The 22,049-nt window shown below is 39.4% G+C and overlaps 1 protein-coding gene across 2 annotated transcripts in view; it reads left to right on the top strand.

Moving 5' to 3' along the window:
• Positions 1 to 12,182, top strand: part of LOC311059161 (uncharacterized protein) — a 42,516-nt gene extending 30,334 nt beyond the window's left edge. Inside the window, exons 4-12 of one of the 2 annotated variants that reach the window (XM_084076845.1) lie at positions 5,487 to 5,639; positions 6,183 to 6,223; positions 6,511 to 6,704; positions 7,448 to 7,622; positions 8,146 to 8,514; positions 9,038 to 9,119; positions 9,767 to 9,952; positions 10,704 to 10,856; positions 11,376 to 12,182. In XM_084076845.1, coding sequence (XP_083932971.1) covers positions 5,487 to 5,639; positions 6,183 to 6,223; positions 6,511 to 6,704; positions 7,448 to 7,622; positions 8,146 to 8,514; positions 9,038 to 9,119; positions 9,767 to 9,952; positions 10,704 to 10,856; positions 11,376 to 11,415 — 1,393 coding nt within the window. In that variant the 3' untranslated portion in view covers positions 11,416 to 12,182. Of the gene's footprint in view, positions 1 to 5,486; positions 5,640 to 6,182; positions 6,244 to 6,510; positions 6,705 to 7,447; positions 7,623 to 8,145; positions 8,515 to 9,037; positions 9,120 to 9,766; positions 9,953 to 10,703; positions 10,857 to 11,375 lie in introns of both variants that reach the window. The other variant, XM_084076844.1, reaches the window with a different exon arrangement.
• Positions 12,183 to 22,049: the final 9,867 nt, after the last annotated feature.

The following is a 22,049-nucleotide window of genomic DNA, read 5'->3' as shown; positions in this document are numbered from 1 at the left end:
GGTTGTTTACCTACTAGTCTACTTGGTGGGGAATTCAAATATCCCTTTAACTATATTCTACAGTTTAACCCAGTGATTCTCAACCTTTTTCATTTCAATTTCATTACTCATATCTATTGCTTTATTTAGGCATTTTGTATCACAATATTTTTCTTTTCTTTTAATAATAATAATAATAATGGTTAGTGTGTTCTGTAATCAGTGTTGGGCTATATTACTTAGGAGAGTAATATGTTACTTATTACTTATTACTCCTTTGAAAAGTAATAATATTATATTACTTATTACTTGGAATCAAGGGTAATATATTATATATTACTTTATATTACTTTATATTACTTTCCCCACGCCCCCCGCAAAAGAAAAGACGTGTACAGTTTCTAGCCTTTTAGAACTGAATCCAATTTAATGGAACAATAGAATATTGGTTCTCAAAGTGGGGTCCGGGGACCCCCAGGGGTACCTGAGGGGGTTCCAGGGGTCCCCAGCTAAATGGAGGATAGTTAGGAACCAAATGGACCCTTGTGGGTCTGTAACTCTTAGAGTGTACAAATGGAACCAAATGGACCCTAACGGGTCCATTTGGTTCCATTTGTACACTCTCAGAGTTAAATTAACATTGATTTTACAATATAAATGGGGGTCCCAGGGATAGAAATGCCATTAAATGGGTGTCGCCTAATGCATGTAAACTGGGGGTCCTCTTGAAATTAAAATTGTTGAGAATCACTGGTAGCTGGCAGTGAAAAATCTTCTCTTATGGGGAATCAACACACACGCACACACACACACACACACACACACACACACACACACACACACACACACACACACACACACACACACACACACACACACACACACACACACACACACAGTACTCTCTCTCTCTCTCTCTCTCTCTCTCTCTCTCTCTCTCTCTCTCTCTCTCTCTCTCTCTCTCTCTCTCTCTCTCTCTCTCTCTCTCTCTCTCTCTCATATAACTAGTAACCAAATGTCATTGTAGTGGAGTAAAAGTACAACAGTCCCAACTAAACTCACAGTCTGTTTGGCTGTGAGGGGGATGTCGTAGCCAAACAGGTTATGTTAATTATAGTAGCACCATCTCTCTACAATGTAGTCTACAAGTTGGGCATTTAGCAGACGCTCTTAATAAAGAGAGATTTACAGTAAGCAAGGTAAACACGAGGTAATACATCTAATGCATAGAAATAATAATCTAGGATCTCTCTCTCTCTCTCTCTCTCTCTCTCTCTCTCTCTCTCTCTCTCTCTCTCTCTCTCTCTCTCTCTCTCTCTCTCTCTCTCTCTCTCTCTTCTAACAGAATAATTTTTAATACACATCATAAGGGAAAGTGGTATAAACTTTGGCAGGTATAAGTTGGAAGAATGCCCTAGTTGGATTTGAACCGGGAGACTTCTGGTTACAAGTCCTGTATCTAATCCACTGCACCACATTGGTTCTTACTTGCTCTGTTCACTACTAAGGTCTTCACTGAAAGATTAGATAAAGGTGAAAGCGCCAAGAAAAAGTTGGAAAAACATTCTGGCTGGATTTGAACTGAGAACCTTCTAGTTGCAAACCCTTTAGCTAAACCACTACACCACAGTGGTTCTTCCATAGACTGTTCACTTGTGTGTTCTTCACTGTAGAACTGGTAGCCTGCCAAAGTGTGTACTTTTTTTTTTGTCTTCTTTGAAATCATTTGCCGTTTGGGAGATATTTAACTTAAAGCACCCAATGCATTGTCACTGCGGCAATGGACATTTAAAGGGAAACGAGTGCAGGCTACTAATCCTACATACTTACTGCTAGTAACCCCATTCATACTACATGTTCATCTTACTGTAGACATGTTTGCCTGAAAAGGAATCTTTGAAATGTTTAATAGTTTTAGAATTGTACTCCTTTAAAAGTTCAGAGATTTATAATGGAGGCGGATGGAAGGTTAGGGTTAGGGTTAAGGGACCTCAAAAAAACACTTTCACCTAGAAACTCCATTCAATCTGACTGTCTCTCTCTCTCTCTCTTTATCGCCTGCAACTTCTAAATAAAGGTTTCAGACAATGACATGCAAATTAACTGGTTTAGCTCCTTGGCCATCACTTGGCCAACTTAGGCCCTCACAATGGACTCAGGAGCCCAGGTCTTGTGATCCCCCACCCCACCCCCACACACACACACACACACACACACACACACACACACACACACACACACATACACACACACACACACACACACACACACACACACACACACACACACACACACACACACACACACACACACACACACACACACACACACACACTTGTATTTTTGTTTTGACTACATTCAATTGCAGTTTGTTTCCATTTGATTTTTAAGTGGATTTGCTAGTTTAGTTTTTACTTTGTGAAAAGGCTTAGTTTAAGTTGATTTTTTATTAGTTTCAATCTTCATTTTAGTTTTATTATTGTAAGGGTAGTCAGGGGCAATATTCAACTAGAATAGTGAAGATGGCAGATCTACAAGCTCACAACACGCAGCAGTTTTAACATCACTGCTGTCATTGGCTGCGTGGAGACAGAAACGAAAACTGATACTGAATATGTTTTGCTTAATCATTCTGAATCAGCTTTGCTTAATCATTCATCAAAAGTTATGAAAGTTCTAATGAAGGAACGGGACTCTTACAAGGTTCAACTGGTGATATTGACAGAGAAGCATCAGAAAGATACATCAGACATACAAACATCCCACCAGAGAGAAAGAGTGTTCTTGTAGAGAACTTGTAGATCTTCCATTTCCACTATTCTGAGCTCGTTGAATACAGCCCCTGACTACCCTTACAATAATAAAACTAAGATTAACACTGAAACAAAAAAAAACTCTACTTCTTTTCACAAACTAAAAACTAAATTAAATTGACAAATCCACTTAAAAATCTAATGAAAACTAACTGCAATTCAAAACATGTAGTCAAAATAAAAATGTGTGCGTGTCATTGCATGTCATTGTCTGAAACCATTGCTGATGCAGTGAATGTGTGTATGATTTTCAACCTCGAAAAGTTTTTTGATTGAATACTTTATTTAGTAGTTTGCAGACAAAAAGCACATGAAAGTACAGTTCAAATACAAGGTTGACTAAATATGATTTAAAAAATCCAAGAAAGCCATATGGCTTGTTTAAATTGGGGTCCTAAGTTAGTTAGTACATTATAATCTCCTGTGTTGATTTAACTCCGTTTCACATTCTAAAATAACATAATTGTGCCCAAAAGTAGTTTATAATGCATTTTATTGAAATGTTACTTTCAGTTGACTAGTATAGTTACTAGTTACTGCTCTCAGAAAGTAGCAGCTTTGGGAGCTGCAATTATTTTATCTCTGACTGACTTATCTATCTTCTTCCACCATGTTCCATGAAACACAGTTATGTTTAAAGAAACAATTGCTTTTGAATTCATCCTAAGGACTCTTTTTTCCCCCTTCTATTTTCCATGTTTTGGATCTGATAAATGTTTGGTTACTAGTTAGTTTGTAGATTTTGAATATTATCACAAAACATACAGTAACCACTTCAGCCCTATACACATTTTGGCCATTTGAAAATAGCCGATCTACAAGCTCACAATGCGTCGCAATGTGACACATAGTGAGCTTATAGATCTGCTTTTTTCAAAAGATTTTTATACATTTTATACATTTGAAAAGTTGTGAAATGGGACATTCCACATAATTAGTAGAGTACTTTCTACTTTTGGTACTTTAAGTACATTTTAATACCAATACTTTTGTACTTTAACTCAAGTATAGTTTTATTTCCTGACTTTTACTTGTAACAGAGTATTTCTACTTTGCAAAAGCAAAAAAAAAAAGCAGCAGAAACAGTCTATAGCTATGTTGCTCACTGTGAACGCGCCACCCTGTGGCAGAATGGCCACACTACACACTGAAATAAGATACAATACATTTAGGGGGCGTGTCTGAGAATCTGGGGGAGTGGCCGACACAGGTACCCAGGGGACAAATCAGTACTGCTTTGAAAATCGTGAGGTTCTCAGCTGGCTACTACTGTAGCTAGTTTCTGCCCGACAGTGACGATATGAAGATAAGGTTGAAATGGATGAAGTGCTCCTAACAAAAACAACAACCAGTGGTGGAAAAAGTACTCTCATTTTTTACTTAAGTAAAAGTATCAATACTGCAATGTAGAAATACTCTACAAGTAAACATTTACTTGAGTAAAAGTACAAAAGTATTGGTATCAAAATGTACTTAAAGTACCAAAAGTAGAAAGTAGTCATTTTGCATAATGCCCCTTTTCACAAGTTTTCAAATGTATATAAATCTTTTGAAAATAGCAAATCTACAGTTACAAAGTAACTAATAACTAAAGTTTTCAAATAATTGTAGTGGAGTACAAGTATAATATTTGCCTCTGAGATGTAGTGGAGTAGAGGGAAAAGTACTGAAAATTGGAAATACTCCAGTAGGGCGCGCTCTCACCAAAAGTTGGCTGGCCGCTGTTAAACGCAGGTTGTGCGCGGCCACAGTTTTTTGCAGCCAGCGGATTCTAAAAAAACGCTGTGACGCACCTGTCACTCACATTCAAGACCGTCCCCGTCCGCCTTCTGCCTTGACGTTGCCAGGCAACCACTGACGCACATCAGCATCTGTCTTTGCACTTTCACACTTGGGGTTCGTACATCTACATACACATTCAGATTTAAAATATAAAGTACGAACCCCATGGCCACGGATGTTACAATCATGTACGGGCCCTCATTAGTATCCGTATCTTCCGTATTGTTCAATAAAAAGCATTTTAATCCAATCAGTGGTCATTTTTTCCGTATGCTTTCAACTGCGCGACCCTAGCGGTTGAGAGGTGTCTTGCACTGTTGGTACATTATAACTCTATGGAAAAATGGCCACCAATCGGATTAAAATGCTTTTTATTGAACAATACGGAAGATACGGGTACTTCTGAGGGCCCGTACATGATTGTAAAATCCGTGGCCATGGGGTAAGCACTTTATATTTTAAATCTGAATGTGTATGTAGATGTACGAACCCCAAGTGCACAAATCATAAAGTACTGGGTGAGATGCAACAGCTTACAACCAGTTGGTCCACTGAGAGCACCATGTTGCTTCCTGAGTCTTGGGACGGTCCGCCTTCGACTCACCCGATTGGACAGAGGGGGAAAATCAGCTCCTGCCTCCAGCAGTTTTCTGCTTCTTCGTGTAGAGCGGATAAACGCAAGGTCTGCGCGACAAGCGGAAAAATCTGCTCTTGCGTGAATCCCAGCATTTGCATTGACAAAGCATTGGCAGATTCTGCCCCAGAGGTAAAATAAAAGTGCGGTGGGAGCGCGCCCGTAAAGTAAAAAAAATCCTTATCCTTATAAAACTTAAGTAAAGTACTTAAGTAAATGTACTTAGTTACTTTACACCACCGACAACAACAACAACGTTAAAACCTAATTAATTCCAGGTGGCAGTTCCTTTGCTGTGGGAGCTCTGGATTGGCTACGTATGACTGTCATGTGACTCCCTGGGTGAACGGCCTGGAGGAGGACTTCCACTGGAGCGTTCCTGGAGGAAACTACATGACGGGAGTCACCAGTTACCATGACAACGGTAGAGAGTAAGTATACATTCACAAAGTATTACATTATATATATATATATATATATATATATATATATATATATATATATATATATATATATATATATATATATATATATATATACTGTACAATTATACATTAAAGACTTTGTCTAGATGGATACGATTGATATCCTTTTTTGGGTCAAATTTGAATGAGAAATATAGCTATGAACAGTGGTGGTAAGTAACTAAGTACATTTACTTAAGTACTGTACTTGAGTACAATTTTGAGGTATTTTTTATTTTACTGGAGTATTTTACACTTTCAGTACTTTTACTTTTACTCCACTACATCTCAGATGCAAATATTGTACTTTTACTCCACTACAATTATTTGAAAACCTTAGTTACTAGTTAATTTGCAGATATAAATGATCATATTAAAAAACATATATTAACCACTTTAGTTCTATTTTATACATAGGCTATTTGAAAATAGCAGATCTACAAGCTCACACGTTGTAAGATAAATGTTGAGAAACGACGTGATTCTTTTGTCTTCATTTCTCAATCGCAGGGATCGCCGCTGGCGTTTCCGATACTGCAGAGCCACTACAGGTGTGTGTGTGTGTGTGTGTGTGTGTGTGTGTGTGTGTGTGTGTGTGTGTGTGTGTGTGTGTGTGTGTGTCTGTCTGTTCCTAATCCTTAAACCGTTTGGAAAGTTATGTTTTCATTCATAGAATGAATATTGGTGACTGAGGATTGAAGCTTTTACTTAATGTATTTATTACGAACATCCATTTATCATATTTATTCATTTTATGTATTAGGAGCAGGTCATTGAGCAGAGGGGGAACATCCATTTACATATGTATTATTATTATTATGATTATTAATTATTTTAGGTATGAAGGGCAGGGCATCGAGCAGAGCATCGAGCAGAGCATCGAGCAGAGCAGAGTCAGACATCTATTCACGTATTTCTGACATGAACAGAAATATGAGAGGTCTGACTGAAGGTGACGTCATGGTTGCAAAGTCTCGGAACGCCAGGATTTGCAGTCAATGTAAATGGAAGAAAAGCGCCAACGTGGTTGAGGTAAATATGAACATTATGAAACATTTTACTGCTTGAAAAACCAAGCTGTCCTGAAATCATTGACGAGCCTCGGAAGCATCTCAGAGCATCTCACATACATAATGTCAAAACCAGTGGTCAGTGGTGTAAAGTAACTAAGTACATGTACTCAAGTACTGTAAACTTTTGATGTTTTTTTTTTATTTCCAATTTTCTGTACTTTTACTTCTACTCCACTACATCTCAGAGGCAAATATTATACTTTTACTCCACTACAATTATTTAAACATTTTATTTACTAACTTTGTAGGTTTTGATTATTATTACAAAACATACATTAACCACTTCATTAACCACCAGCCCTATATACATTTCGGCCATTTGAAAATAGCCGCCAGCCCTATATACATTTCGGCCATTTGAAAATAGCCGCCAGCCCTATATACATTTCGGCCATTTGAAAATAGCCGATCTACAAGCTCACAATGTGTCGCGGTGCGACACATTGTGAGCTTGTAGATCTGCTATTTTCAAATTATTTTTATACATTTGAAAACTTGTGAAAAGGGTCATTCTGCAAAATGAGTACTTTCTACTTTTGGTACTTTTTAAGTACATTTTGATAACGATAGTTTTGCACTTTTACTCAAGTCAATTTTTGAATTCCGGACTTTTACTTGTAACACAGTAAAACATGCTAGTTTTCCACCACTGGACAAAACTAAAACACAATTGTATGGATTTATGTCTCTTCTCGTCTGGAGGTGCCGTACATCATCGCCAGTTCCTTCACCAGCGAGTACAGAGACATGATCATCAACGCCATGGACGCCTTCCATGAGAAGACCTGCGTCAACTTTGTCCTTCGAGGCAGCCAGTCGGACTACCTGAACATCATCAACGCAGGCGGCTGCTACTCCTACGTGGGGAGAGCAGGAGGTAAGCAGTGGTGTAGAGTAACTAAGTACATTTACTCACAAGTACTGTACACTTTTGAGGAATTCTTACTTTACTGCAGTATTTCCCATTTTCAATACTTTTATTTCTACTCCACTAGATCTCAGGGGCAATTATTATACTTTTACTCAACTACAATTATTTGACAACTTTAGTCACTGGTTTACTTTGTAGATTTAGATTATTAATACAAAACATGCATTAACCACTTCAGCCCAATATACATTTCGGCCATTTGAAAATAGCAGATCTAAAAGCTCACAATGCGTCGCATCGCGACGCATTGTGAGCTTGTAGATCGGCTATTTTCATAATACATTTTGAACTTGTGAAATGGGACATTCTGCGCAATACTTTTACTTTTGGTACTTTAAGTATATTTTGATGGCAATACTTTTGTACTTTTACTCAAGTAAACTTTGATTACGGGACTTTTACTTGTAACAGAGTATTTCTACACTGCAGTATTGATACTTTTACTTAAGTAAGTCTTTTTTTGTCCCAGGTAAACAGCCTGTGTCTCTCCACCACTCTACGCGTAGTAGCTGTTTCAACACCGGCACCATCCAGCACGAGCTGATTCACGCACTGGGCTTCTGGCACGAGCAGTCCCGGAGCGACCGCGACCGCTACGTCAGGATCAACTGGAACAACGTCAAGACCCGGAACATACGCAACTTCAACAAGCACGTCACCAACAACCTGAACACCGCGTACGACTACGCCTCCGTCATGCACTACGGCAGCACCGCCTTCTCCAGCAACGGACGAGACACCATCACTCCCACCCGGAAGCGTTCTTCTGCGGCGATCGGCCAGAGAGAAGGAATGACCGCCACGGACATTCTGAAGATCAACACGCTGTACGGATGCCGTACGTGTGACGGGAAATCAATAACAGTTAGGAAGTAACACCATAATATCTCTGCTGTCTGGCAGACACCAGCTAACTCCAAAATGTTCATTTTTCTGAAAGAAATGGGAAAAAAAAGTGGAGTTAGGAGGTTTTGTTCATCATTGATAAGAACAGCTGAATGGACCCCCAAGTTCACTATGAAGTTGGAGGTCAAAAGGGCAAAACCAAAAAATGGAGTTAGCATGGTTTCGTCAGAAGCGCTTTTTAATGCTTTTCATTGGTTAATTTTTTTTTTTATCAACACACAGACGTAAAGGGTGTTCAATGGCCCTGATTTATGGAAGAAAATGCAAAAGCGTTAAAATGGAGTTAGCTGGTTCCTGCCGGACAGCAACATTATGATATGGACGTAATTAAAAACCACAGTTGATACGATTAAAACATAAGAATGCAGCACTTTGTTTACCGTTAGTATTATATCATTATGAATGTACCATGTAAGTTCATTCATTAATTGTCTCATTCATTCATTTCAATGCAGCTGTATCCAGATGGGACAACGAGTGGAACGCTACATTGAATGTCGAATGTCCGTCTGGCCAGGCTGTTTCTGCTATTGAAAGGTAAATAATGTACTGTGGTGGAAAAAGTACTCACATGTTTTACTTAAGTAAAAGTATCAATACTGCAGTGTAGAATTATTGTTACAAGTAAAAGTCTGGTAATATTTACTTGAGTAAAAGTACAAAAGTATTGGTATCACAATATACTTAAAGTTCCAAAAGTAAAAGTACTCTGCTTGTAGATGTGCTATTTTCAAATGGCTTAATATATAGGGTTGAAGTGGTTGTATGTTTTGTAATAATCAAAATCTACAAAGTAACTAGTAACTAAAGCTGTAGAGATGTAGTGGAGTAGAATTTAAAGTGTTGACAATGGGAAATACTCCAGTAAAGTAAAAAATACCTAAAAATTATACTTAAGTACAGTACTTGAGTAAATATACTTAGTTACTTCACACCACTGTCTATAGTAAACACTATACACATCTAAAGTAGTGATTCACACAGTTGAATTCAAGAGATCTTCATGCGTCTTGTTTTTATCTGATAGTGTTGGTATTCATATTAGATTCATATTAGATTAGATTATATTCATAATCTCCAAAATGTTCATTTTTCTGAAAGAAATGGAAAAAAAAGTGGAGTTAGGAGGTTTAAAGAACATTGTCTGACACTTTTCCACCCCCTTATGTCCATCTGTATCAAAGCATTCACAGCGACGGGGCAGAAGATCGTAGATGGAAGATTTCCTGCAGGTACTTTGGAGCCCCTGTTTCTTGTCAGTGGTCCGGTTATGTGAACGCATTTGACCAGGCGGTCCAGTTCAACTGCCCAAAATACCAGGTCATTGCGGGGGTTCACAGCACACGCCACAACCACTATGAAGACAGACGGTAGGTTTCTGATGAAATGACCTACGGTCCATACACAACCTCTGTTCGCTTTATATTTGAAGAGATTACTTTCAAGGTGAGGCGAGTTGAGTAGAGAGTTCAGAGAATAAACACTTTACCAGTACAACATTATGTCATTTAAGTGTAGACAAATGAGATAAAGACCTTAGTATTATTATTAATGTCAACTCTGTTAAATGTAACAGCTATTATGATACAATGTTAACTATTTTAATCCTGACGAAGGCCACATGTTAGTGTTAATGTAACTCTGGGAGTGTAGAAATACTGTAGAATACACAAAATACCCCAATACTGTAACCTGTAGGCTACTGGAGAACAAAACAACTAATACTGTAGTCTGTACTGCAGAACAAAACAACTAATACTGTAGCCTGTACTGCAGAACAAAACAACTAATACTGTAGTCTACACTGTAGAACAAAACAACCACATGTCGACTCACCTCAAGCCTAGGCAACAAACATGTCAGTGTCAACAGTGCAATCGGTACAATAAGCACGGCCTATTAGTGCCACCAAGAAGGAAACAGCGGTGATATGCTGCCTCTGTGCTACAAAGTCAGAGTCAGTGTTGATGATGGCGTCCAGGGGGTGGGAGGGGTTCGCCATTATGGCGTCCAGCTTCCTCGCTGTACGCACCTTGGCCGCCTCCTCCACCTCCTCCTCCACGTCCTCCAGTGCCAACGATAGACCACAAACTAAATGTTGATAATTGCTTTGTATTCCAGGTGGTCATTTTACTGCTGCAAAGCCAGCTATACTGTCTCTTCAAACTGCCAGGAGACTCATTACATGAATAACTGGGAGGAACGCTTCAAGTGGGATGTACCTGGAGGAAACCACCTCACTGGAATGTACAGCTCACACAGCAAGACCTATGAGTGAGTACATTATGATATTATGTACAATATTCACATCCAATGGGCATAGTAGTGGCGGCCATTGTGTTGTTCCACAGATCAAAAGCCCATTCATTTTTTTCCACAGAGATTTCCGAAAATATTTTATGAATTATTTTAAGCTTCAAACCAAGATCAGGATCCTGGTGAATCATAACCATAAAACCTTTGATTGTGTGTCAAAAAATATTTTTATAATTAATTAGATAATATATTATTATATTTAATAAATACACTTTTTTTCATCAAAATGTTTTATGGTCATGATTCACCAGGATCATGGGTGGCTTGGTTCCAGACTTAAAATATTTACTATAACATTTTTCGGAAATCTCTTTCTAAAATGTATGGGCTTTATATCTGTGGCACCACAAAATGGCCACCACTGCTATGCCCAATGACGCGAACCACTGATTCACATCATTCGTACTGCTTCCATTTAACTAATTAGGATGACTACAATGATTTTTGCTAAATTGTGTGTTTTTTTTGTTTCTACAGGGATCGTCGTTGGCGTTACAGGTACTGCCAGATGCGTTGACCATCGTCTCTACGTTGGGGCCGTCGGCCTCTGCTGTTCCTATAGAGATGCTTAAACACAGACTTTATAGAACTATATATGGGGGAAGCTGGGGGTGTTTTTCAACTCAAAGAGGTTCTCAACCCACTTGATGGACGGGTGGGCAGTGTGCATTTTCAGAGTATGTTTATTTTAATGATCAATTAATGGTGTTCTGGCTTCAACTAACGGAGCATTCATTAAATTCCTATTAATCTGTATCTCAATGACAACACATTTTCAAGGTTTTAAAGAAAAAATACTGTGACATTTTTTTTTACAGAAAACACAATTATACAGTGTGCACGTCCAAAAGCAACAAAGCAGAAAACAATGTGTTTGTTCATAAGCTGGCTCTCATTGACTGCAATGCATTGCATTGTAAATGCTGGATAGAAAGAAATACGTAGGTGTCCCTTCCTTCTTAAATGAGTCCCTCCTTGGCTCTGGGAAAGGACCCAAGCATAGCGTCAGGCATGTATGAACAAGAATGAGTGGGCAGCATGCTCAGTGTGTCCACTCCTTACCTACATCATACCTGTCTTCATGGGGGTTATAAATAGGCTCTATGCACAGCAGCCATATTATGAAGATATTCACAGGTGTTACCAATGACACTAATGAAGGCTCTGTTCCATTCTGGTCAAACAGAGTCAGGGTGCTGATATTGTGCATGTTGGCCCACTGGAAACACTCTGTTACACCAGTGGGTCTACAGTTGGGGTCCAGGGACCCTCATGGGCTTCCAAATGGCCCCTTACAGGTGTGTAACTCTGACAGTGTACACATGGAACCAAATGGACCCGTAAGGGTCCATTTGGTTCCATTTGTACACTCTCAGAGTTATGGGGGTCGTGGAAACCACTGTGCTACACTAAATGGAACAGAGCCTTCATTAGTATCATTGGTAACACCTGTGAATGTCTTCATAATATGGCTGCTGTGAATAGAGCCTATAGGAACTTTATGCATTGTATGGTAAATGTAATAACCCTCTAAATGTTTGGTACAGTGGTTAGCACTTGAGAATGGCAGTAATACCATCTGAGTGCCTCTGTGGTGCCACAGTAGCGCCACTACTACTTGGTGGTGCCGCATTTGACACCTTTTTTTAAGGTGTAGTGTGGCTGAACGGCCACCATGTGGCACATGTGAGTCCATGAACTCTACAGTACAGTATTAGCAACAGGGGAAGGATGAATGCATTTAAAGTTAATGTTATTTTTATTTTTTGTAAACATAGAAAATAAGGGAATGAGTCCTTAGGATGAATTGAAAGTAGCAATTATTTCTTTAAACACAACTGTGTTTCATGGTGGAAGAAGTGCACAGACATTTTACTTAAGTAAAAGTAGCAATACCACAATATAAAAATACTCTATTTTATATTTACTTATTTTTAAATATACTTACCAAAAGCTAATGTTCTACAATGTTTGAAAGTAGCCGATCTAGCTTGTAGATCGGCTATTTTCAAATGGCTGTGGTATAACATAGGGCTAAAGTGGTTAATATGTATGTTTTATTATATAACAATTTATATCTGCAGAGTAACTAAAGTTTTCAAATAATTGTAGTAGTGGAGTAAAAGTACACTATTTGCCTTTGCAGGCGTTGTGGAGTAGAAGTGAAAGTGCACTAATACTCCAGTACTGTAAAAAGAAAACACTTCATCATTTTCCCCAAGATTCTATGGAACCCAAGCGGGATTCGTACCCCGTCCTCTCACCTTTGGGACACATCTGACTAACCGCTATACTATCAGTTCAATTGACAAAATGGCTGTATGTGATGAAAACAACTACACACAGAATGGGGCATCTAACTTCCAGCTGAACCAGTGCTATGTTACTTGAGTAAAAGTACAAAGGTATTGGCATCAAAATATACTTAAAGTACCAAAAGCTAATGTTCTACAATGTTTGAAAGTAGCCGATCTAGCTTGTAGATCGGCTATTTTCAAATGGCTGTGGCATAAAATAGGGCTAAAGTGGTTAATATGTTTGTTGAGAAACATCTTCTGTTTCTTTAAACACAACTGTGTTTCATGGTGGAAGAAGTACACAGACATTTTACCTAAGTAAAAGTAGCAATACCACAATATAAAAATACTCTATTACAACTAAAAGGCCTGTGTTCAAAATGTTACTTAGCCTAAGTAGCCTAACTAGTAACTAAAGTTTTCAAATAATTGTAGTGGAGTAAAAGTACAATATTTGCCTCTGCAGATGTAGTGGAGTAGAAGTAATACTACAGTAAAGTAAAAAACACCTCAACATTATTCATTAATTTCTAGGCACCCCAACCTGGAATCAAACCCTGCTCTGCAAATTGTAAGACCAACCTCTACTCCACTACACTACTGGTTCAGTGATGAGTCTGTGGGGTCAGGACGTTTCTCGTTCTCTATGTTCTGTGCACTACTCCTTGGAAAGTCAGAGATAAAAAGCTTGCAGCTCCCAAAGCTGCTACTGTCTGAGAGCAGTAACTAGTAACTATAGTAGTCAACTAAAAGCATTATAAACTACTGTCCGGCACAATTATATTGTTTTAGAATGTGAAACAGAGTTAAATGAACACAGGAGAGTATAATGTACTAACTAACTAAGGACCCCAATTTAAACAAGCCATATGGCTTTCTTATTCCTATTTAGCAGCCAGCTTCCTATTTAGTCGACCTTGGATTTGAACTGTACTTTCATGTGCTCTTTGTCTGCAAACTTCTAAATAAAGTATTCAATCAATCAAAAAACTTTTCATGGTTGGAAAAACAGAGAGAGAATGAGAGTTTTCATCTGAAGAATTGCTGGGATCCACAGAAAATCTCTGCTATCAGTCTGTCTGTCAACGACATGCAAATTAACTGGTTTAGCACCTTGGCCAGGGTCTTTTGTTTGTCTCTAGGCACACTTCATTGTCATCACAATGGACTTAGAGCCCAGGAGTTTGCCCTCCCCCACACACACACACAAGCACACTTTTTCAATTGCAGTTTGTTTTCATTTGATTTTAAGTGGATTTGCTAGTTTCGTTTTTAGTTTGTGAAAAGGCTTAGTTTTAGTTGAGTTTTTAAATTAGTTTCAGTGTTAATTTTAGTTGTATTATTGTAAGGGTAGTCAGGGGCAATATTCAACAAGCTCAGAATAGTGAAAATGGCAGATCTACAAGCTCACAACACGTTGCATTGCTACAACTGCTGTTGTCATCGGCTGTGTGGAGACAGAAATGAAAACTGATTCAGATTTTTTGCTTAATCATTCTGAATCAGCTTTGCTTAATCATTCATCAAAAGTTATGAAAGCTCTAATGAAGGAACGGGACTCAACTGACGTTGACAGAGAAGCATCAGAAAGATTCATCAGACTTACAAACATCCCATCAGAGAGAATTTGATGCATTTGGGGTTGACCTTAAAAATGCAGTCGATGCCCAGTTAGTAGGCCTACTGAAGACAGAGAGAAAAACTCTAAAAATGTAATGAAAACAAAGTGCAATTGAAAACATGTAGTCAAACAAAAATACAAATGTGTGCGTGTGTGAGGATAAAATCTCTGTTGATTTATCTCGAGAGGGTAGCCTAAAAATGTATGTATCCACTAGTAAAGTTACTCTGGTTTGGTAACAAAATGTAAAGTGCGTTATAAATAAAATCCATTATTATTATTATTATTACTCTCAGAAAGTATAGCAGCTTTGGGAGCTGCAAGCTTTTTATCTGACTTTCCAAGGAGTAGTGCACAGAACATTGAGAACGAGGCACGTCCTGACCCCACAGACTTATCACTGTACCAGTAGTGTAGTGGAGTAGAGAGTGGTCTTACAAGTTACAGAGTAGGGTTTGATTCCAGGTTAGGGTGCCTGGAACTTACATGTGCATAACGTTGAGATGTTTTTTTTACTTTACTGGACTGTACTTTTACTTCTACTCCACTACATCTGCAGAGGCAAATATTGTACTTTCACTCCACTACAATTATTTGAAAGCTTTAGTTACTTTGCAGATATAAATTGTTATATCATAAAACATACATATTAACCACTTTAGCCCTATTTTATACCACAGCCATTTGAAAATAGCCGTTCTACAAGGTAGATCGGCTACTTTAAAACATTTTAGTACTTTTGGTACTTTAAGTATATTTTGATGCCAATACCGTTGTACTTTTACTCAAGTAACATTGCACTGTTACAGCTGGAAGTGTAACTACACCTGCAAAGGCAAATAGTGTACTTTTACTCCACTACTACAATTATTTGAAAATTTCAGTTACTTTGCAGATATAAATTGTTATATAATAAAACATACATATTAACCACTTTAGCCCTATTTTATGCCACAGCCATTTGAAAATAGCCGATCTACAAGCTAGATCGGCTACTTTCAAACATTGTAGAACTTTAGCTTTTGGTAAGTATATTTAAAAATAAGTAAATATAAAAATAGAGTATTTTTATATTGTGGTATTGCTACTTTTACTTAAGTAAAATGTCTGTGCACTTCTTCCACCATGAAACACAGTTGCGTTTCAAGAAATAATTGCTACTTTCAAAGCCCACTGAGTGCAATTTACCAAAATACATCTTGATAATATAACCCATACAATTATTTGTTTCACTTCTCAACAAGTTCAGCTTCAATTGCAGCCTCTGTTGACTGGAAGCAGCCCTGTCTCAAATAGACAGAACATGCCTGTGTCTGGGCATTAGTTGCTCTCTACCGCCATCTAGTGGCACCACAGAGAAAAAAGCGGTACCGCAAAAGTAGGTGGTACCAGAGAGGCGCCAGAGGGGTGCCACCCCTGACATTCTGAAGGTACAACCACTGTATGTGCATTATATGGGTGTTTGTAATGTTTTTACTGTCATTGAAAAGCATCTGTGCTGTTTGTATACTGTAGATGATTCAATGGATTTTGGTCCAGAGGGTTTTTGAGGTTAAAGGTAGGGTAAGTGATTTTCTTCGGTTAAAATAAGTGTTAAATAGCTCTATATTCTGATGTACTCATTGCTATAGAGTGTTTGTTCAGTAACAGGAGTCTCCGTGTCTCTCCAGCTATTTAGTGAACAGACAATTCATTTTCAGGTCGGAATACCAATTTTATCCAATCAGGATAGAACTCAGTCAGGATACAGCTTAACAAGTGCATTTGGAAGTGATGACACAAATAAATGAGCAGAGACATTTGGAACTGGTACACTTTAAAAATGAAGATGATAAATGGATACTCTCTCCTGGTTGGCTGACATTTTGAAAATGTATTTTCTGTTTCTTTAAGAGCTGGAGAGACAGATAGACCCCTGTTACTGAACAAACACTCTGTAGCAATGATTACTATCAGAATATAGTGCTTTAACCTTTTAATAAAACACGTTTTGTTTTAACCAAAAAATATCACTTACCGTACCTTTAAGTTTAGACATAATTTGAGTGAGGTTAAGGTTAGGTTTAAGGATAAGCACATTAGGGGCGGTCCCTGGGTGAAACACCCTGGCATGAGGGAGTCCCATCAGTGAGGGGCTGTGGTGCTGTGGTCAACTTGTTTTCTTGTTTCATCAATTTTGTCTTTTTGGGGGGTTAAGAATTTCTGTGTTATTATTTTTCTGGACATTATTTTTGGATTCTGTCAAAGGGAAAATAAACACAATTTGTTTTGCATCATATGGACTTTGTCTGAGTTTTGCATTTTACAGTATGTCTATCTGTGAGAGTAATTCACAGTGAAATATGATATGACTGCCGTCACTCAATAGTGTCTGGCTGCCTTTTATAGTGCCTGAGTGGGCAGCATGCTCACTGTCACTCAATCTACCATCACTCAATCTGAATGCCTTGTTCATACATGCCATGAGCCCATAGCTGGAAAGTAACCAAGTACATGTACTCAAGTCTTGTAAGAATGTTTATGTTTTCATACTTTATACTCCACTACACCTCAAGGGCAAATATTGTACTTTTTACTCGACTATAATTATTTGACAACAATTAAGCTTTTAGTGCCTAGTTATAGATTTAGATTATTATTACAAAACATACATTAACCACTTCAGCCCTATGTTATACTTTGGCTGTTCTAAAATAGCATATCTAAAAGCGCACAACGCATCAAAAATGTTGTGAGCTTGTGGATCTGCTATTTTTTAGGAAAGGTTCAACACATTTTGAAAAGTCTCAGTACTTTTACTTTGGTAGTGTAAGTATATTTTGATGCTGATTATATTTTTGTACTTTTACTCAAGTAAAAGTTTAAATCCAGGACTTTTACTTTATATTGTGTTTAAACCAAAATAATCCATTGTACAGTTTGTATCCAAACATACAACTAAAGGTGTGTAGCAGTGTGTAGTGTTGTTCCAAACACACAACTAAAGGTGTGTAACAGTGTGTAGTGTTGTTCAGAGACCTGCAGTGTGTTTGTTTAAGGAGGGAGTTTATTGGCATTCAGCTACAAGTGCATTACATCACTATCCTCTCTGTCAGGTGTCCATACAGTTTAAAATAATAACCTGTGAGTGTGTTCCAATGGATCCAATGTAGTTATTATGTATTATTAAAAATAATAACCTGTATTCCAATGGATCAATGTATTTTCAGCTATTTGTTAAAGTATACAATTTGGATAAAGTGGTTAAAATGATTGTGGCGCTATATTAACTAATTTTGCTGGGGACCCCCTGGTAAAATATTGCCGCATATTGTGGGCTTCTGTCTCACCCATTCTAAAATCATGCTAAACTGGTTTATAACATCTAACAGCCCACAACAGCCATATTTTGGTTTGTCCATTAACACATTGACTGCCAGAGTTATTTTAGAACAGACTGCCCCACTGCCAGGCATTTTGACCATTCTGACTCATCTTTGAGGGCCCATAGAATCTTTTGCTATGACTATGAACGCATGGAATATCTCAAAACAAAGATTAGAATGTCCTCTTTCATCTGGAAAAAAAGTGAGTTGATAGCATGTTCTGTTTTTTAGCTAGAGGTAGTTGAGTACAGCTTGTTTCCACCAAAAACAGCCCCTTTTCTTTAGATTCAGAGTTATGAGCGTTTTAGTGAAAGGACACTTTAGAGGCATAAAATGATTTCAAAAGTCTTTGACATTTATTTTGTGCCTTCATTGATCATCAGTCATGTAAACAATACTTGTTTATAAACAAATAAAATTAAAAAAATGCATTTGATTGTACATGTATCGCTCTGTTTCACTCCAAAGTGAATGAACATGAACACTGAAGTGACTATTTTCATTTTTTTTTTTACTATTCAAAACTCAATGTATATACATCACATAATAATAAATAATAATTCAAAGTTCAACATCAATAAATTGGTGCAATTAGTGCAAAAATAAAGAAATAAAAATAAAATCTCTGCCTATAAATCACAACCAAAATAGAAAAGCGTCGAAGGGATGAATAAGCAGGCTGTTCACTACAAAGTCCAAGTCATTTCAAACTAAATGTAACTACATCAAACAAATAACAATAAATAATAATCATTCAAATCAATACATTGGTGCAATTAGTGCAAATTAAAAAAAAATGTCGAGGTCTCATGTTTCTCTCTCATGTGTCTCTTAGTTTCACCAGGTATAGTCCTTGTAGAGGTGGTACCGTGTTGCACAGCGTTCTTTGTGCAAAGGAACGTGACAGCCCTTGCATTCATATCTGGTATACAGCCTGTTCGTCTTCTTAGACTTGACACAAACCCTACAACGCCTTGTTGGGTATTTCTTTACAGGATTACGTTGTAATCTGACCAGTTCATGGTCAACAATCCTGCCATCGAGCCTGGTCTCAGGGTCCACTTTTGGTGATCTTGAGTGGTACCTAGGTCGGGCATCTGGTTCGTCTTCCTCACTCTCATCCTCCTGAGGACTGGCTCCACCGTCTTCCTCACCCCCTTGCTCAGGGGGGGGGGGGGGGGGGGGGGCTCAATCCCATCCCCCTGAGGAAGGTCTTCACGCTCTTCCTCAGCCGGGGCCACACCCCCAAGCCCGAGGGTGGTCCAGGACTTCACCACAGCCATGATGAAGGAGACGAGGTTCTGATAGCTGCCACCTGGGTGCCTGGCCTTGTAGATCCTGGTGCACATGTAGTACGATTTTTTTTTTGGTCCAGTTTGTCAACCCCGTTCATGTGTTGGTTGTACTCATTGACACACAATGGCCTCCGTTCGCCCATCATCTCGCTGTTTCCCTTCTCCCTGTATTGCGCGGGCTCCATCACATCGGGGTGCAGTGTGGTCATCATGGTGACGATCTTAGTCTTCTTGGCCCGCCATGCCACAACCATCACGCCGTTGTGATGGCGTGACATGGTCGACCCAAGCGGCAGCATCTTCTTGGTCACCTCCTTGATGTCTGGTGGCTGCCCTCGATTCTGTCGGAGGGTCCCGCAGACGTGGGTCTTCTTCGCCAGGAGCATAAGGGACATCTCCAAAGAGTTGTAGAGGTTGTCCATGTACAGCCTGTATCCATGACCTGCTAGGTCACCTAGTAGGTGTTCGACTGTTTCCGGAAGGGTGTGCCCCACGCCACAGTATGGCTGCATGCCGTAGAGGTAGCCTGTAGCTGAGTCACACAAGATGTAGCTCTTGATGCCGTACCTGATCGGCTTTGCAGGAGCATACACCTTGAAGCCTAGCCGTCCACGCCACAACATCATGCCCTCGTCAATGGAGATGTTCTGGCTTGGCAGGTAATTCTTCTGGAAATTGGCCAGCAAGGTCTCCATCAGTGGGCGCACTCTCCAGAGCTTGTCTTCCTTCTCACCAGGCTCAAGGACGGGGCGGGGGATGGAGTTGTCGACGAAATGCAGGTTGCTGAGAATGGCCTGGAACCGGTTCCTCGGCATGATCTTCCCGAAGTACTGGGTCGCTAGGGGCTCGTCAGTCGACCAGTACATCTCGATCCCCGGCTTGTTGATGATTCCGGTGAGGAAAAAGAGCCCCAGAAAGTTTTTGAACTCTCTAAGACGCAGAGGATCCCATTTATGGGATCTGGAATGGGGCAAAGGACTGGTCTCCATCTGCTCTTCAAACAGGTTGGTCTGAAGGCAGATCTCCTCCAGCACCTCATCAGACAAAAGTAGCTCCAGGAAGTCGACCGGGGCATCGGACTGCAGATCACCAGCCCTGTTGCGAGGACCCGGAGTCCCGGCAGTGAACGGAATGTCCCGAGGACACCAGTCTGTGTCCGACCACACAGGAGGAGGACCCTTACGTCGAGGCCTGCCACCACCTGTGAATTATAGAAATAGATAATTACCATAAAATATGTTTACACACACACACACACACACACACACACACACACACACACACACAGTTCTTTCTTACCTCGTCTAGGACCTCCAGATGCTCCACCCATGTCGTCCTCCACGTCCTCCCCAACCATGGCTGGCCCTGCAATAACACATCAATTCAATTTAGGAAAAGCATTTTATCATCATCATATTAGATCACATGCATGCATATATAGACACAGAATAAATACATATGAGAGAATACATTTACATTGCCCTGTGGGAATTTAGCATTTTTTATTCCTGTGATTATAATTCTTACCTCTACTGCCACCGCCAACAGCTCCACTCGCTCCCTCCACACCAGCCTCACCAGTGGAATCTACAATAAAATTTCAAATACTTTGGTGAACAAAGTGTTGGGGCAAACACTCTTATCCAGACAGAGCAACTTACAATAGGCACACATGAAATAAAATAGTACATGGTAGAATTACAAAGGCAATTTTTCAAATGCTTTCTTGACATGACCTGGTCATGACAAGATCATCATGCACAAGATGGCTGTCATAATAAAATACATCAAAAGCAGTCAGAACCACAAATCAACAGAATCAACAAAAACCCTTTGATCCTATAGCGTTGCGAGGCCTTGAGAGCTCGCAACGCTATTGCGTTGTACACGCGACCCACAGGTTGAGAACCACTGAAACAACGGGCCTGTCATCTTTTTAGTTGCCAGATTGTGGGAGAGGAATAAGCAACCAGGTCTGTGAAAACGAGCTCAAAAGAAGAGACTGGCCGAATAGCCGGATGATATTCACTGACGATGGGCATAACGAGTCAGTCTAATGTGAAAGAAGAAAAGCGTGTGTGCACATCTGATGCTCACAACCGCAATCACAATGATTTACAAGCATCTTTACAGAAAGACAAGCCCAGCGTGGCTTATAATAACTACACACAGCTGATAGCTGAGCGTGTGCATGTGACGTGCACACTCTTGTCTCAGCTGCGCTCACTCAGATTATTAGGCAGCCTAGTCAGAATGTGCTGTTGATCAAACCTTCGTTTTGATCGGAGTGGTTCAGATTCTCCCCTTTTCGACTTTAGTGGTTTGTAATAAAATACATCAAAAGCTTTCGTCCAAGTCAGAACCACAACATCAACAAAAACCCTTTGATCCTATTGTGTTGCGAGGCCTTGAGAGCTCGTTCCGTGGTGGCCTGTAGTCTTTTTAGTTGCCAGATTGTGGGAGAGGAATAGGCAACCAGGTCTGTAAAAACGAGCCCAAAATAAGCGACTAGCCGAATATAGGCCACATGAGCACTTCAATAGCACTTCAATGAGCATGAAGTGGAACGGGCC

Source organism: Gymnoscopelus microlampas (assembly GCF_963454915.1).
Source record: "Gymnoscopelus microlampas genome assembly, chromosome: 13".
Lineage (NCBI taxonomy): Eukaryota > Metazoa > Chordata > Actinopteri > Myctophiformes > Myctophidae > Gymnoscopelus > Gymnoscopelus microlampas.
Note: the sequence above shows the minus strand (reverse complement) of the source record. Positions and strands in the feature narration are given on the sequence as shown.